This window comes from Melospiza georgiana, chromosome 4, assembly GCF_028018845.1.
Source record: "Melospiza georgiana isolate bMelGeo1 chromosome 4, bMelGeo1.pri, whole genome shotgun sequence".
In the NCBI taxonomy this organism is placed as follows: domain Eukaryota; kingdom Metazoa; phylum Chordata; class Aves; order Passeriformes; family Passerellidae; genus Melospiza; species Melospiza georgiana.
Genome location: NC_080433.1, coordinates 15,857,478 through 15,876,326, shown reverse-complemented (window position 1 = coordinate 15,876,326; position 18,849 = coordinate 15,857,478). Strand labels below are relative to the sequence as shown.

Genomic DNA, 18,849 nt, shown 5'->3' with positions numbered 1-18,849 from the left:
CTATTTCTTTTGTGTTTGCATGGAAAGCACAGGGGGGAAATTTCCTACACAGGGATGAGCAGTACAGAAAATTGAGTCTGGTGCAACAGTAAAAAAACCTGCAAGGGTTAAATTTATCTCTGTGGGTACATGCTCAGTTGATTTTATAAGCATCCTGATATGAAAAAATCATATATCATGCTTTCAAGTCACAGATATTGGTATAATTCTTTGTAGCTTTTTTTTAATATGTACAAATATTTTTTTAATATGCACAATACAAAAATGCTCAGTCATGTTTTATTTAACTCAAATGTTTTGATGGAAAAAAACTGGGGTACATTTTTCTCTGATTTGCCTTGAAAATCTGGTGTTATGATAGTTATGTCTCTAGTTATCTCAGATCTTAAACCCAGTTTAGTCTTTCACCTGGTTAAGACAAGATAGCTAATTCATCGCCTTTTAAAATCCAGCAGAGAAATTCTATATGCCATGGAAATCAATGACAGCTAATCACAGAGAACTGGAAAAAGGAATCACATCCTTTTTCTCATCTACCACTTACTCTAAAGGAGGAATATCTGTAGCATTAATTACATTAAAGGTCACCAAGGGCTCATTGGCTATGAGGGCGAGAATAGCATTTAAGCAACTAAAGCACACAGGAGAAGCTGAAGCTGAAAGTAGACAAAGAATTACCTGGACCAATTCTAATCCACCAGTTCTGTGTTTTTTCAATCTTCTCATCCCTAATTAGGACCTTCAGTTTGTCTTTTCATCCTACTAATCAAGCCATGCCAGTTCTCATGACCGCCTGTGTGGTGCTTCCACAGTAACGTGAGAGATGCATGTGAGAGTTCTTGGTGTTTTTGTGGAAAAATAAATGTGATTTAAGAGACATGATATCACTTTACTAACAATTAACTCTTAAGATTTGTAAGACAAATACTGTCCAGCCTTATAAACATGGAATATCTATTGTGTGTTTAATGGATAAAGCAAATATTTGGTTTTTAGACACCATTATTTGACTTTGGTCAAATTGGTTCACCTTGCTTCAGGCCCTGAAATGCAACCTCATATTTCTGAGCTTAATTGAATAAAATTGTTAATTAAGCCACAGTGTGGATATTAATATCCATGTGTCTGGATATTAACATCCATTATTATGAAGACAAATCCATGGTTTTATTTCAATTTTTACAACAGGCAATGTTGGAGGTGCATTCTTGCTCTTTTTTTTTATGGGTGTATGACCAAGGAAAGACCTAGAACTTTTCCCTTTTGGTTCATACTATTTGAAACATGTTTTTTTTAGAAAAAAAAAAACAAACCTAAATGCATACAATCAATATACTGTCTATTTTCTAATTTTCTGCTGGTTGGCAGGCAGGCGTATCAAGTCTTATCTCAGTAAGCCACACTTTGACTGGATATTCTTTGTCAATGCAGTGGAGCTGTAGCACCATGACATTCCAAGAGGCACAAGATCTAAAAACCACTCAAATATTTAGGTCCTTGTTTTGTTGGATTTTGGTTTTGGTTTTGTTTGGTTTTTTGTTTTGTTGTTGGGGTTTTTTGGGGGTTCTTTGGAGTTTTTTCCCAAGTACATCTTGCAACAAAATGCACATATTTAGGAAAGAGGTCTGAAAGTGATTTCATGGCAAGGTCAGCAGTCAGTCTGCTCAGGAAATACCTTGCTCTGTTTGGCCTCAGCTCAAACTACTGAGGTCTCAGAACAAAATTGGCTTGCGCTAAGCATCAAAATTCGTTTTCCAATTATGCAAGAGGAAAACAAGCCAGAAACTGAGTCTTCCAGTCTGGTTGAAAATCAGGATCCTCATCCTCAACCACTGCCTGATTTAAAGGGAAGCTTTATTTGGATCCCCCATAGTGGATGGAAAGGATAAAAGGAACAAATTATAAAATTACATACCTGAGATTCTCTAACTTACATTGCTGTCTCAGATTTATTCTTTTTGAAAGACTGCCCAGGGAGAACCTCTCTTCTTTTTTTAAAATTACAGAGATATTATGAAAATGAATAAACTTCATGGACTAAACAGCAAAGTGGATTCCATGGTTTTTCATCCAACCATGCAGAGATTCTTAGGGGTCTTTAGTGCTATTTCTGTATATGTCAAAGAAAATCCTCTCTTTGACTCCACAAAGTTCAGGTCTAACAGTGCCTCACTTCAAAACTTGTTATTTTTTTATTTCTCAGACATTTATTTTTTTCCTCTGCTCTCAAAAGTACTGATTTTCTTAGACAAGCTAAGTCAAATTGGAATGATCTTGGTCTGATCATAATGATATTACAGGAGGAAAAATCTAGATTTCTTCCTCAATTCCAGTATTGTTCTAGCAGTTCACTTTTTTTGAGCTAAATTTTCAATCTGAAAAAAATATAATTTTGTTTAGGATGCTTTCATTGTTCTATCATTTAATGGCTGCCATTGAAAAAATAATTATACTTCTCTTTATTGGTTGTCTTAGCCTGGAGTTGCAGACAGTAAATACAGCACTAAAATTTCTGTGTAAAGGTGATTCCTCACACAGGCCTCTGAACACATTTCCTGCTCTTAAGACCGAGATACACATGGAAGTGAACAGATCCATCATTCAAGTCCAAGCTGGTGTGGAAATCTCCAGTTCCTATTCATTTGACAACTTTAAGTAATGCTGAGAAGCATTGGTGTAACTATAAACAGACACAGATTCCCCTGCATTTCAATGTCCTGTCACCAGTCACCCACAGCAGTAATTACAGGGATTCAGGGTTTGAAAACATTTTTATGTAATTTTGAAATGTACAGATTAGACTTAGTGGTGCCATCATAAATTGTGATTGATTCTGCTCAAGTTACAGCAGATAAAACTGATTTAAGTGGAATTAACCTGTATGCTATTACATTTTCAAAATGTATTTTTTTGGGAAGCAATATAAAAATTCTCATAAGTGATTGTATCAGAAAAGGACAAATTAAAACTTGCATTCCAATTCTGCCTTGAAGGAAAGGAAGGAGTGAATGCCATTCTGAGCTACTACAACCATATGGAAGGAAATAAAAAAGATACGATGGCAGCCTTCAAATTTTGGCCAAGACGTTTGTAGCCTCACCATACATTCAGCTTCACCTGTTTTTTATGGTCTGATTAAGCCTCGCTGACTCTTCCCCCATAATCTTATTTTGCTAACACCAGGGAGGTCAAGCAGCAAGAGGAGGAGCCCGAGGTGGACGTGTGGGATCTGCTGAAGAACGCGAACCCCAGCGAGTACGAGAAGATCGCGTTCCAGTACGGCATCACCGACCTGCGGGGCATGCTGAAGCGGCTGAAGCGCATGCGCAGGGAGGTGAAGAAGAGTGCAGGTACAGATGGGGCAGAACATCCCTGGGCTCTGAGGTCACACACAGCCATTTCTGGGGTCTGTGGTCACACACAGCCATTCCTGTGCGCATTGGGCACACAAAATTGTTCCTGTGCTCACTGCTCACACACATTCCTGTGCTCACTGCTCACACACATTCCTGTGCTCGTTGCTCACACACAGCCATTCCTGTGCTCATTGCTCACACACATCCCTGTGCTCACTGCTCACACACATTCCTGTGCTCACTGCTCACACACATTCCTGTGCTCACTGCTCACACACAGCCATCCCTGTGCTCACTGCTCACACACAGCCATTCATGTTCTCACTGCTCACACACAGCCATTCCTGTGCTCACTGCTCACACACATTCCTGTGCTCACTGCTCACACACAGCCATTCCTGTGCTCATTCTCACACACATTCCTGTGCTCACTGCTCACACACATTCCTGTGCTCACTGCTCACACACAGCCATCCCTGTGCTCACTGCTCACACACAGCCATTCATGTTCTCACTGCTCACACACAGCCATCCCTGTGCTCACTGCTCACACACATTCTTGTGCTCATTGCTCACACACTACCCTTCACCTTAAAAACCCAAATATGCCTCACTTCCACACAAGGGAGCTTTCACACTACAACTGCTTCCTGCAAGGAGTTAATCAGAAGGAAGCTCTGATCCATGGTAGAAGCATAAACACCTTATCGGTGCTTACCTAAAGCATGCCTCCCTCTCAGACAAACACTGGTTCCATCTGGAATAATGTGCCCCAGGTGTGTGGAAAGGTGTTACCTGATCAAGCAATACAGAAATTAAACCTTGTGTTACCATCAATATCTTCTGCTCTAAACAGAGGTCACTCCAAACACAGGCGGTGTCTGCTCTTCATAATCTCGTTTTGCACTTAATCTCCATTGCTCAGAAATCCCAGCTGTACCATAGACCCTTCTCCCTGCACTGGGTGAGGACATTTAGGCATGTCTTTCCCTATTGACCCTACCGAATAGCATATAATTACATAGAGAAATATATATACATGTGTCCCCTGACGATATACATCGAGCCAGAAATGGCACAAATTCACTCAAAGGCTGGTTTGCAGGAGAAGTGTGTTTAATACAAAAAATCCTCTCTTTTATAGACAGATTTGGCACATTCTACTTGATTGGCTAGCTAACAAAAACATCTTTCTCACAGTCCTTGAGAGGAACATAAAAACAGAGTAGAAAAACACCACCTGCAGGTGGTTGTTAACAAATTAGCATCGTTTCTACGATTCCCTAAAAAGTCTCACAAGTCCACTGTGAGAAAATTAAACCCATTTTCTCCTCTCTGATCAGGCTGCTGCATCCACATACATGTGTATATAAAATACGTTATGCCACAGAACATGTTTGCACACACATATAAATACACTTGCACTATTGTGGCATCTGCTTGTTCCTGGGCAGCATTTCAGAACTGAATGCAGTATATACATTTCCTGTGTCACTGGTTTCCTGGAGGTGTCCTTTTTATGTGGGTGAAGTCCTCCACAAATCCAGCTGTAATCCTGATACACCCTCTCTCTTCACACCATAACATATGTTACGGTACTACACATTCATTTTTATTTATGTATTTCATTTGATGCATCTAGCTGTTCCTATTTTGAATACAATCACACTGTGAAGTCTTGAAGAAATGCCATCTTGATGTTGGTCAGGATAACTAGATGTGCACAGCTTTGTGCTTATTCTAGTGTTTCTAGATGATTCCATGCAGACCAGTGTGAGAATGTCTCGTGATGTATAACATTGTGTGCATGTATTCTGACAGCTTTGTTGAGATTTATGCAACGTCATTTCAGCATCCATGTTCTTGTTTTCTGATCTCATGTTAAAATAACTCGACTTCCACAACAGCTTTTGCCAAAGGCCTCGATCCTGCATACCAGGTGGACAAAGGAGGTAAAGTCAGATTCATGGTGGAGCTAGCAGATCCAACAGTGGAGCTCAAGTGGTATAAAAATGGCCAAGAGATACGACCAAGTGCAAAGTAAGTGATTTTAGCATATGTGAGCAACAAAAAGGACACACATCTCCTCCCTTGACAAGTTTGTTGCCCAGTTCTATCTCTTTGTTCAGGCTGTACCAATTTTACTGCTGAATTTCACGAGATGTGAAGAGTATGCAAATGATGCTGTGTTGCTCAGGACCCAAAAAAGTACACTGTAGGCTAAATGTAATATAGATTTTCTCCTTTATCTCAAGACAAAAGTCTTATAGATCCTCAAAATATGTGGTGCTGTTTCCTACTCAATAGTTTTCAAAAATGAGGAAGCGCTGCCAATAAATAAATCACTTGTCCTTGGTCACAATCTCTCTACAGTAATTTTTTGCTAAGAGCAGAGATTTTACATCACACACTTACCCATAAACCCCAGGAAAAGGGGTGTGAGCTTTGTTTCATCTTCCACTACTCTGTTAACACCCTGAAGTCACAGCCTGCACCATCAGTCATGAGCAACAGGTCTAGTGTACACAAGTTCTTCACCTGAAAATTGGTTTATTCTCTGGCTTTTCCTAGAAGTGCAGGTGCAGACATTTGAGTACATGCAGAGCAGTGCCTGGAAGCTGAGCCCAGTCCTTTTTGTGGGCACAACCAGCTCTTAGAACCCACTGCAGAAAACCCCATTCCACAGTCAGACACACTTGGGGAAGATGTGCATAACAGTATAATGTTTATCAGCAGCACAAGGTCCTTGACAATTTTTCCTCTGTCTAGTAAAAAAAAATATAGTAATTAACAAAAGACCTTTTTACAGAAATGAGGCAGATTTCCTTCATTCTGTTGAAATTGAGAAAGGATTTTGGTTAAAACTTGTGATTGACAAAAAAATGGATAATGGAGTACCTTTTCTTTAGCCCCTGTATCTGGCATGAGCAGTTCAGAGGGGTTTTGCAGGCAGCTCTATGGATTCCTCCCCAGCAGGAGGGGCTGGGTTGGGGGCTCCAGTGCATTTCTACCAGAAGCAGCTGTCAGATGCTAACGAGCTTTGGTCATTACAAACCTGGAGCAGATCTAAACTGGTGACATAAAGGTGAAAGGCTCCCTATCCCATTACCAAAACCCCATATCCCATTACTGATATCTTGTGCCATCTGGCCTACCAATAATATTAACCTCTTAACTTTGGCTATTATTACACTTCACAAAAATGTTGGAATGAGTGATGGTGTCCTCTTACTGGTTATTTTCAGCTTTACTCATCTAGAGTTTCAGACTCCATTTTATTTGCCATCATTTGACTCCAGCTTCTTTTTCTTTTTTAATTTCTTCTTTTCATATTACCCCGGCCTGGGATCTTGAAACAGGCCAAAAGCAGTTCCTTGTCACTCTACACCACAGCTCTTTTTTTTTTATAGAAGTCTATGACAGCTCTGTTGAAACTTGGAAATTTCTTCCAAGGACAATTTTCCCAGTACTGTGTAAACCCCTGTATTTTTGCCTCTAAAAATCCCTACAGCACTTTCTACACAAAACAGAATGTGTCCAGAAGTTTTGCTAACATGTCTTTGCTGCATTCCTGTCCAAACAGATACATTTTTGAGCACAAAGGAAACCAGAGAATTTTATTCATCAATAACTGCACGATGACAGACGATGCTCGCTATTACGTAACAGCTGGTGACGAGAAATGCTCCACAGAACTGTTTGTGAGAGGTAACTCTGTCACCTTGGTGCTGTTTCACCTGCCCTAAATTTATGTGGCTTCTTTGGCTGCAACAGAAATTATCAGGGAGGATCTGGTTAGGTATATTTTTGAATTTGCATTAGCAGCTGTTAGGATCACTTGGTATTTCTGTGATCCCTGGCCATTTATTTTTTCTCATCCTGTAGTTAGCAGCTTAGTGAAAACCCTGAAATGGGGATACACTCAACTTGGTACTGTGCATTGGACTCTGATATTGTCCAAGTGCCCTCAGGTGAGGCTTTCTAGAAGCCAGTTTTCATTCCATTTGCACTGATTTGAGGAAATACTCTATCAGCATTTACGAATGGGAGGCTGTATCTTCAGTCTCTTTGCTCCTAAGGCGTTGATTATCAAAGCAAAACAGGTATTAATAGGAAGAAATTTATACTTTTATTTATGAGTTATTATTTGCTCAATTAAGTATATTTATACTTTAATTGAGCAAATTTCCTACTAGCATTCTAAAGAGCAATTTTCTGATTTAAGGCAGAAAAGGCTGTACTGATACTCATATTAGAACTTGAAAATAATACTGCCTTCTATAGTGAGATTTAGAAAATCTCTTTCACTTGGTTTTCCCTCTCAGGTAGTAAATCTGTAATTTCTTCTTTCCAAAGATCCTCCAATTTTGGTGACCAAAGGCCTGGAGGACACCAGCACCTATGTGGGTGAACGAGTAGAGCTGAGCTGTGAAGTGTCTGAGGATGATGCAAACGTGAAATGGTGAGACATGCTTTGAACAGCTTCCATGAAAATAAAACCCAGAAGCCTTTAATCGTGGGCAAAAATGAGGGCAGCTTTTTCCTAAAACAGTAAACTCTAAAATTGTTAAGAAAATCTCAATAAAACCTTATTAAAAATGTAGGAACACCAAAAATACCCTTATACATTCATGGGTGAGTTTGTTTAACCTTCTCTAGTGCCTTACAGTCTTGTAAAGTCTCCTCTGGGAGTTTCAATCCGTGGAAGCCTTACTTGCACAGGACTTCCTTTGGAAAAATAAAAATTCTTTCCTTTCCATTAGGTTTAGAAACGGCGTAGAACTTTCCAACGATCCCAAATCTCGATATCGGATTAAGGTTGAGGGTAAAAAACACACTTTGGTCATAGAGGAAGCTGCCAAAAATGACACTGCAACCTACTCAGTAATGACAACTGGAGGGCAATCAGAAGCTAAGCTTTCAGTTGACTGTGAGTATCATCCACCTTGCTCTCCAATTCATGTGCCACAGAAATTAACAATTTTCTTGCCTTTCCCTGGGAGTTAAAAAGGAGACTTAACTTCCACAGCAATTTTTTTTTCTGTGAATCTCCAGAATAATGAAGAAAACTTCCCTTTAGAAACTATTTCCAGCAGCAGGCCATGAACTAGTTCTGCTTGTTAACTTCCTGTGACACTATTAATATGGAAAACAAAGCAATCCATCCAAAGGTACAATAGGTCAACAAAGTGAATTTTCAAGGGAAGTATCTGCTTTTCTTCAGTCCTTTAAGGTTTTCACAGGAAAGCCAAACCTAGGCACAAGCACAGGACTGTGTAGTCCTCTCAGCTTTGTTTGTGCAGTGCTCTTTAAAGTGCTTGTGTCTTTAAACAAAATTTATCTGGTCCATGCTCTGAAGTTATCTTGCATTGCACATAAATGTACATTTTTACTTGTAATACTCATGCTGCTCTTGACTATTTTGTACAAATTGGCACCCTGACCAATTCATGGTTTCATTATTAAGTTGGAAATGACCCCCCCAATGGTTACTGAGCTCCATCACCTTTCTTTAATGCATCTGCTTCTGTGCTCCTAAGTGAGACCTCTGAAGATATCACTTGCACTAGAAGACCAGACTGTGAGGCTGGGACAGGAAATCCACTTGAAGTGTGAGATATCCGAGAATGTGGAAGGGAAATGGTACAAAAATGGGCAGCTGATTGAAGCCAGTGACCGTGTAAAGCTTTATCACAAAGGAAGGTAAGCCTGTTGTGTATTGACATGGCTTTTGGTGGAATGACACTGTGGAGTTGTGCCAATATGTGGTTACCTCGCTAAAAATTATCTGCTTATCAAGCCTAACCTCTGTCCCTCAAGACTTATTTATTTCTGTCATTTTAAAAGCCATGTCTCCTTGCTTCCTTTAATCTTATTTTGTAATCTTCTTTTGTTTATTTTGGCTGTGGAGGACAATAATCAAATCATGGATCCACCTAAGTTCCAGCTGTTTTCTTGCCATTACTGTTGCTGTTGGTATGGGATATTAAGCAGAAAAATAAAATTATTGTTAGACATTATTAAAATATACAATTCCTTTTCTCTTTCCTTTCTCTGCCTCTTTTTCTCATAGCTCCTGTTTGTATCAACTCACAAAGATGGTCCAACAAAAGTCAGAATATTCCCCCAATGGGATCACCTGCGGATTTTTTCTTAAACAAGCAAATTGCAATTGAATGGCAGCAGCATAGAATCCTTGTGTAAAAGAGATTACACTCCTGTATTTTTCTTGTTCCATGTTCAAACAAACAATATTAGAATTGGTTACTTTATTTGGTGATTGTCTCAGTAATATTTTGTACAAAGCATGCAGTGTTTAATCACCTAAACCACCACAAAGCAACAAGCAAAGGATTTTCAGTCAATAATTTTACTCACTTTCACAGATCTCCTAAAATTTTCACAGGCTTTTTCTTATAGCCTCAAGCAGTCTTCAAACATAATTTACACAGACTTCTTTCTCAATTCTTTTACAGGATCCACAGATTTGTTATACCAGTTTCTGCTGTCGATGATGAGGGTGAATACATGTTTGTGCCAGACGCCTACAACATTAATATTCCATGCAAAGTACATATTGTGGGTAAGTACACTGCACAGGGAGCTGTATAGAACATCTTCCTGGGACATTTGGAAACTAAAAGCAGGAGGCTTTCAGAAAAGCAGGAGGCTTGTAAGTGATCCCAGCCCTTCAAACAAAAATAAAACAGGGCATTGACTGTTCCCACAGCAATGCCTCACCTGCTTCTAGCTGCAACCAGCAACTTGGAAGTTGAAAGGAGAGCAATATAAATGACCAAAATTTTAGAAAACATGTTTTTTAATTGAACCTGAGACATGTAGGTTATCTGTATTACAAAAGGTATTGGTGGGATTTAGGGAGAGTGAACAGGGAAGTGTTGTACTAGAGGGGAATGACCATTGCTATATTTCTAATATGTTAAAAAATGTTGCAAGAGGATATTAATCAGTTGTTCTCCATACACACAGTGTATAACAAAAGTGATAGTTTTGTTTTCAGAAAAGGATTGGGGTTTATAAATTTTTAAACTGTAAGGACAGTGAAGGTTGAAGCATGGTCAAATGTGCCATAAAAAAAAGCCCACAGCTGAAATTCTCAAGAGCCACTTAGAGGAAACCACTCTCAGAAGTTGCCTCAATATACATAATTCTGTCTCAAGGAAACAGTTTTGTGGTTTTTCATATGGTCTTTTTATTCCAAACTGTCTATGGTGCCATGATTCCTTTTTCATCAGGCAACTATTTCCTTGAATAGATTTTTCTTCACAATTTTTTTCATTAAAACAAAACTCATTTGCTTAAAAATACCAAGAAAATAAAACACAGAGCGTGTTTCTGTGTGTTGTAGACCTGTCTCAGGTCACTGAGCTCTCAGAGCAGCAGCTGCATGTCTAACTTGGACAATCTCTCCTTTTTCAGATCCTCCTAAACTTCACCTGGATGGTCTTGGGGAAAATAACACTGTGACAGTCGTGGCAGGAAACAAACTACGACTCGAGATCCCCATCACTGGTGAACCACCTCCAAAAGTCTTTTGGAGTAGAGGGGACAAGGTACATTGTCACTGTAGATGTTTCTTTAGCTTAACCAGGTTAAAAAAAAAAATCTTCATAATAATCTTTAGCCTTTTGAAGAAATTTATTTTAATGGTAGAAAATAAGGGGGAGATGTCCTGCTCAAAAAAGAAGGGTAAAACAGATAAATATTATTTTGTATTTTTTGAGTCTTTTTATAAAAAATAGTAGAGGAGAAGGATATATTGGATGCAGAAGAAAAGTTGTGAAAATTTACCAAATGGCTACTTCTTCTATACATTTAATGCCCAGAATGGCTGCCAGGTTTTGGCAGGAAGCCATGATATGGTCTGGTTTTGGAAAATGAATGATAAATTCTAATGGAGTTCAAGTCTCAAATGAAACAATAGACTGAGAAATTGGAGCCTTGCATCTGGTGTCTTAAAGCAAAACTTTTGCTTAGATCAGTCTCTGGCTGTGTAAATACCAAAATAATTGTTTTTCACATTTAAATATTCATTGTGCAATGTAGAAGCTGGAACATTTTACCACTAGTGCATTCATCAAACCTATCTGGTCCAATTTGTGACCACTATTTTTCAAATATTAATTGTAGTGTCACCACTGTGGTCCTGTCCAAACAGGGAATTACTCTAGGAGAGCTCCTCCTCCAAAATATGAGACAGCATTTGAAATCTGTGAGGAGAAACTACTGACCATTACAATCACTCTCACCTTTAAAGTGAATTACTTCCTTTTGATCTGACTTTTGGAAGAATCAGCTATTCTTTTTCCATCAAATTAATGATAATGTGGTGTTGGCAAAAGTGTGTTCTGCCTAGAAGAGAAGCCTAGTGCCTCATCCTTTGTGTTGCAATGAGCAGTAAACAGTTATCATGTCTTACTTATTTTAATTATTTTTTCATTTTTTTCATCATTAGGTGACTAAAATGCTGAGGTTTGGTGTGGTTTTTCTTAGTTGCTTTAATATTTTTGTTGAAGTGACCTGTGCTACTTTCAAATTTTGATTTTTGAGTATTTTGACTCTCAAATCCAGACAATATGACTTTTCCCTCTGCTCTCTGTGGTTCCTAGATGGTCACAGACAGTGGAAGAATCCGGGCAGAATCCTACCCAGACAGCAGCTGCCTGGTCATTGATGCAGCTGAGAGGGAGGATTCAGGTCCTTTCAGAATCACCTTAAAGAATGAGGCTGGAGAGGACACAGCTCTGATCAACATCAAAGTGGTTGGTAAGTCCTGTGAAACAGAGCCCATGAGCCATGCCACTGGGGTAGAGTGTCACAGACATCTTTTATGAAAAATCCTTTCCTCAGGATTTTTCCTCTTGAGAAGCTGGGAAGCCTCAGGAACAAAATGTAAACAATGGTTATCTGCTGCTGTGGAATGCAACAGGTGCATCTGTGATTGGCTCATGTTGGTTGTTTGTAATTAATGGCCAATCACAGCCCAGCTGGCTCAGACAGAGAGCCGAGCCACAAACCTTTGTTATCATTCTTTGCTGTTGTACTCTTAGCTAGCCTTCTGATGAAATCCTTTCTTCTATTCTTTTAGTATGGTTTTAATGTAATATATATCATAAAATAATAAATCAAGACCTCTGAAACACGGAGTCAGATCCTCATCTCTTCCCTCATCCTAAGAGCCCTGTGAACACGGTCACAGCAGAGTCTCAGGAAACTTCCACTTTCCTATTTTTCCCCATTTTCTGCTGTGGAATTGGGTGTTACTGAAAGGAGCAGGAGCTTGGAAGGGTTTAAGTAGGAGTTTATTGCTGCTTTGACAGGGGCCAGACTCCTCTGATTGCCTCAGGCTGTCCCGATCACTCCTGGCTCTCCCCTCTCCCTGGGCTGTGGGCTCTGTCTTGGCACAGGCCCTCCAGAGCCTCTCAAGTGTCTGACCTTGGCAGAAGACCTTGGCATCCATCCATTCCTAACCACCAGCCAGGATCCACTAAATTTCTTTTTCCCCGCCCTCTCTCCTCATTAGTAATTCCTTTTGCACCTCAAAAACAATTTAGATTTGTTTCTTATTTGACATTTTTAATTTCATCCTATGCAAAAAGATGAAAGATTTTTTTTTTAATAATATTTACTTTGTTTTCAACAGATGTTCCTGATCCTCCTCAGGCACCAAATGTGACTGAGGTGGGTGAAGACTGGTGTATTATGACCTGGGAACCTCCAGCAAATGATGGTGGATCACCCATTTTAGGTACTCACTTTTTTTTTTGTGGTGACTCTCTAATACAGACAAAAAGAAGCAAACACCAAACAGTGGATGCAGCAGGATCAGAGTTTAGCTCAGGCCCCGGAAAGTAGCGCTGGGAATATCCAGTAGCTAGAATGTTCTACCTATTCTGACTTTATGAAATTCCTGTTTTTCTAATGCTTTGAGATTTGTCATTTTCTATCTTGTTACGTTATTACGTCTCCCACTTGAAAGACAACCTCTTATAAAACCAAACTTGGCATTGCTATTAGCCTGTTTGTGTTAGAAGGAAATTTCAGAATTTACTGAGTAAAATGGAATATCTTTTAATAAATACACCAAACCAAGAAGAAAGCCAGAGGGGCCCAGAGGTCAGTAGGACCAGGTCCTTTTCACTCTGAACTAAACACAAGCAGCCTTCTAAGTCCAAAAAAAGCTCATATATGGCTCTGAAAGCAAATAGGTGACTCTCAGATAGCTTGCAATGAGGAAAATTATCACTCTGAAGCTAGAAGGGAATATTGAGGTGTATCCAGGTAAAAAATTGTCCCTGGGCAGTCAAAAAATAGACCTTTTATTACTGACCTTTGTGCCACTTCACTTATTATGACAAAATCTTTTCTGGTCAAAAGGATATTTCATTGAGAGGAAAAAGAAACAAAGCTCCAGGTGGATGAGGCTGAATTTTGAACTGTGCAAGGAAACAACTTTTGAGCCAAAGAAAATGATTGAAGGTGTTGCTTACGAGGTCCGTGTGTTTGCTGTCAATGCCATTGGCATGTCCAAGCCAAGCATGCCCTCCAAGTCCTTTGTTCCTTTAGGTAAGTAAACAAATGCAGAGATAGGTATACATTTAGAAAATAACTATTCATTTGTTATTAAAATCACCTAATTATATAGTTTTTATTAGTGTGACAGCTAGAAGGCTTTGTCATTCCCACAGTGACAGGCTAACTCAGTGGCCTTTTCATATAAAGAAACAGATTTTCAAACTATGGTGACAACCACAAGTGTCATGGACATATTTTATGAAAAATCCTTTGGCTAGGATACTTTTCTCCTGAGAAGCTGAGAGGCCTCAGAAATAAAATGTAAACAATAATTATTTGCTGCTGTGGAATGCAACAGGTGGATCTGTGATTGGTCTCATGTGGTTGTTTTTAATTAATGGCCAATCACAGTCCAGCTGTCTCAAACTCTTGTCAGCCACAAGATTTTATTTTCATCCTGTTCTTTTCTATTCCTTGCTAGCCTTCTGATTAAATCCTTTCTTCTATTCTTTTAGTATAGTTTTAATATAATATATATAATAAAATAATAAATCAGCCTTCTGAAACATGGAGTCAAGATTCTCATCTCTTCCCTCGTCCTGGGATCCCTGCAAACACCATCACACCACAAGTCCCTGTAAAAGAAAGGTGTCCTGTTCTGTAGATCAGCAAAGGTTCCCCCCTTGCTCAGCAGCACCCCCAGAATGCAGAGGAGGAGGAAGGAGGGGGCTGTTACAGGTCCAGCATTCTCCCCTCTTGCCAGAATGCAGCTGCTGAGGTGGAATACACTGCTCCCAGCTTGAATACACTACTCCCAACTTCTCTGCTCTACCAGCCACAGCTGCTTGTCCTTCTCTCTCCCCAGCAGGAGGAATTTATCTCTGGGTCAGGCTGTGAGCATATAAGGGATGTGAGCATATATAGGATCATCCCTGGCATGTGTTCCCAATTAGGACCACAGTAGGAGTGTGGTCCTAATTGGAGAACACGTGCCAGGGATGATGGATGTCGCCCTGATTTTTTAGGATTTTCTAAGCCTTCTGATGTTTACATTCTTGTAGCAAACTTTTTCACACACTTTCTGAAAATAAGTCATTGTTTTGCATTCTTTTATGGAGGAGGAGAAAGTTGATGGACTGTTTGTTTGACCAGTGTCACTGGAGAGGTGGCACTTTCACCCTCCAATCCACTGTCACTTTTGGAAAACTATAAATGTTGGAGTCAGAAAGTAAACTTCCCTTTTTTCTTCACCTTGAGAGCAGCAGTGTGTGCACTTGTGTACTTTCATGTCCTATAGTGACAGATGAGAAATCATCCTGGTAGGCAGGATAGCCTGTCACCTGCGATGCCAAACCAGAGAAACACAAACCATAAACACAAACCTTCCACGGTAACACCGTGTTCTGCCTTCTCCCTGCTTGCTGCAGCTGTCACCAGCCCCCCAACCCTGCTGGCAGTGGACAGTGTGACCGACACCTCGGTGACAATGAAGTGGAGGCCCCCGGACCAGATTGGGGCGGCAGGGCTGGACGGCTACGTGGTGGAATACTGCTTTGAAGGAAGTAAGTGACAGCACCCGGGGTGCCTGACCCACAGGGAACGTGGGTGAGACTGTCTCCATTTTTTCTCTACAGGTATCAGGTGCTCTGGCTGTCAGGCAGAGACTAATCAGGCAGAAAACCTCAAGGAGCAGGGTTTTGGTCAGGCTTCCTTTGGTTTGTATTCCAGACGCCACCCCCTCACTGTGGTTCAACGTATCTTACTCTTGGTTTGAAATCCAAATCAAAAGCCATAAAATCTGTTGTAATGTGCCAAGTACCATGCTAATAACTCCCCTCTTTCAGGTGCTAAATGAGAGTTAGGGCAGTAAAGAGTTCATTGGTGGATGAAGGCATAGGAAATAATGGCTACAATGTGGCCCAAAATATTGGGTCAGGTTGGCTGGGTTTTAGGGACAGGAGGTCCCTAATACCCAGGTGTGGCAATCCCTATGTTGACATATTAATAACTTCAAGTGCCAGTTGCCAACACTGAGACAGCCTCATCAATAGCTCCTGCAGAAGTCATCTAGGTATGCAAAATCCATGTCTAGATATTTAATTTCTCCAAAACTTCAGCGCAGTCTTGGGGATCTTTAGCTATGTCAGTCTAAGACAGAAATATATTAGAACTGAAGGAGGAAGATAAAGAGAGTGAATTAACTTTTGAGGGTAAAATAAGAAGGAACAGGGAAATATAAATGATATTTTACAGCTAAGAATCTTTTGATGATCAAGCAGCAGAAACAGTTTTTTCCAGCAGATTTTCTTCTGAACTGGCATCAAATTTAGCCTATTTTCAAAAAAGTCAAATCCACCAGCACCTGGGTAAGTATCAAATAGCCTATGTGGACCAACACCACCAACTGCAGCAATGTTGTGGATGTGGATGAAGGGCACACAGTTATCTCCAGCTCCACTGCTGTTACTCTTCACTGTGCTGTAAATCAAGCGAGAGGTTGAACACCTTTTCTCACGAAGGCATTTATTTCAATGGAAGCTTTTAATGAACAGTCCATAGCCTGGAGACAAGAGGCAGAGGACAGAACGTGTCATTGATGCTGTCACATGTTTCAGATTCAGAAAATCCAGGAGAACAGTAGGTCATAAACGTGGCCAGGTGCCACGGCACACTGAGCTCTCTCTCAGGAGAGTGGGAGAGGCTGTGAAGATCCATCCCTGGCTTTTCTCAGGAGCACTCAGCATCTGGTAGTGTTGAGATGAATATCTTTAAGGAGCAGGACTGCAAGGAGCTCCGGGACCCGGAGGAGAGTGCCTGAAGGCAGACACAGCTGGAATGGTAGGAAGGGTTTTCCTTGTCCTTTGGGAGGGAGCTGTGGGAACAGCTCAGAGTGAGTCAGCGTGCAGTCTCCCATCAAGGCACAGTGTTCTGACTCTGTTTCCACTGCACAGCCCAGGTGTAGGGAAATATTAAGGGGACTGTCAATGTGAGGACTTGAGTGTATGCTGTATATTATGCTCTGTGTAGCATTGGGTAGAATGGAAGAGAAAAGTTAAAAGTGCTTGATATTAGTGATATCCAAATCAAGTGATAAAGAGGATGAGAAATACAAACAGGTTAATTCAAAGTATGGCTTTGAAAAGGAATCTTCTAAATCTGTCTTTAAAGGGCTGTTAGACAGAAGAACATTGCATACCTGTTAAATGGAACAAATTCTTTACTTTTTTTTCCAGATAGGTTTTAAACACACGAAGATACAACAAAATGGCAGCCAAGTCTGTCATTTTACTGTTACCCACCTCAGTTAAAATACAATGGGTACAATGTATTTTACATAGTTTTGAGTGTTTATGTATATCTATATATACCTCCTATATATGCATATACATCTATATATACACAATTGACATTATGTATATATGTTATGAAATGCTTAGGAAGAAGCAAGATAAGTAGAAAATGCCAATTTTAAAATGCCAATTTTAAAATACCAATTTTAAAAGTCATGTTATTGGATTATTCATTTTTTTCTCTCTGTTCACTTGTTTTTCCCTTTCTTGCAATATCTTAGTGCCTCTTTTTTCTCAGCCCTGTTCTGCCTCAAACTAATTTTTTCTGTAATGTTTAATAACTCTTTTTAATTTCAAGATACTTTTTATGACTGTCTACATTCATTCTGCTTCTTTTTTTCTCCTAGTTATCTGTCTGTAAACTCATCTGTATTTACATTCTCCATTCTTTCATTGTTGTCACTGAAGTAGTTTTCAAGAAGGCTTTTTAGAGTCTTCCTCTAACATCGCAATCATTAGGAGAAATCACAAGCTGACAACAGGAAGACAAAAGAAATATATAACTATAATTTAGAAGAATAATGTATCATAAACATTGATTTGTCTTTGCAAAACTGGTATTTCCTTTTAGTCAGAACCACATAACTTGATCAACATGGTGGATTCTTGGAGTTCTTAACTATGTACACTCCATGCATGTTACTGAAGTACTGGAGTCTCATCATGAGTATCATGATCCAGTATTGCATAGCTGTAAATAACATGAATATAGAATATATATGTGTATATATGGAGAGAGAGAGCTCCCCAGATGTTTTTATAGCCAGTAAATAAGTACTTCAGAGACTTTCTGTTGGCTGAGACCTCTGCCAGTGTACTCATCCAGTACCATGCTAAAATACTAGAATAATATTACTATTATCCTGAAAATAGACAGCTCCAGGATTACAGGAAATCCAGGACAGCGATAACTTTGTTCAGGGAATAAAGCCTTAGGGTTTACATCATATCTGTCACCATCCATGGGTCTGGTCTTCTTTAATCTTCTATCTATGTTACCTTTAGCTAAATGTGTTCTCTTCCTCTGTTTCCTCCAAGTTTTTTTCCAAGACCTCTTCTTTTTCTGTCTCTCTTACTCAGAATTTATCTCTGATTTTCTTATCTCTTCTACAATGTGTTTTCTTCTCCTTCTACACTTTCTCTCATCATCATTTTGTTTCATTTCTCTCTTCCAAGTGTTCCTTTTGTCTCCTTCCTTTCATATTTCTAGGGCTTTTCTGGGGCCCAAAAAACTCATAGAACTTTATATCCTCCTCTTCTTTCATCCTTTATCTTTCCTGTGGGCATCTGTGTATTCTGTGATCTGGATGCCCTCTTTCCATCTCTTTTCTCTCTAAACATGGGTTCTCTAAATCTGTAAAGCCCAGCATCTATCTTTGCATACTTACTAACAGGAATTGCTAACCACTGACAAAATGCTCCATCTGTGTGAAAGTGGGTGTCTCTGATTAATTTTAAAGATGGATTCTCTCAAGGTATATCGACAGATCAGTCTGAGGAATTGGGGGAGCCACCTTTTAACCTGGAAGGTACAGTATTCCACAAAGGATATACGTCTTCTTTAATGAAAGAAAAACTCTCTTCATAAAAGTAATGATAAATTCCTG

General features: G+C 39.7%; 1 protein-coding gene across 1 annotated transcript in view; it reads left to right on the top strand.

Annotated features, from left to right (window-relative positions):
- Nucleotides 1–18,849, top strand: part of MYBPC1 (myosin binding protein C1) — a 51,588-nt gene that overhangs the window by 16,516 nt on the left and 16,223 nt on the right. Inside the window, exons 11-24 of the mRNA XM_058022336.1 lie at nt 3,184–3,350; nt 5,264–5,396; nt 6,940–7,064; nt 7,713–7,818; nt 8,120–8,286; nt 8,897–9,059; nt 9,833–9,939; nt 10,797–10,930; nt 11,987–12,143; nt 13,021–13,125; nt 13,755–13,943; nt 15,320–15,454; nt 15,527–15,607; nt 18,703–18,771. Coding sequence (XP_057878319.1) covers nt 3,184–3,350; nt 5,264–5,396; nt 6,940–7,064; nt 7,713–7,818; nt 8,120–8,286; nt 8,897–9,059; nt 9,833–9,939; nt 10,797–10,930; nt 11,987–12,143; nt 13,021–13,125; nt 13,755–13,943; nt 15,320–15,454; nt 15,527–15,607; nt 18,703–18,771 — 1,838 coding nt within the window. The remainder of the gene's footprint in view (nt 1–3,183; nt 3,351–5,263; nt 5,397–6,939; nt 7,065–7,712; nt 7,819–8,119; nt 8,287–8,896; nt 9,060–9,832; nt 9,940–10,796; nt 10,931–11,986; nt 12,144–13,020; nt 13,126–13,754; nt 13,944–15,319; nt 15,455–15,526; nt 15,608–18,702; nt 18,772–18,849) is intronic.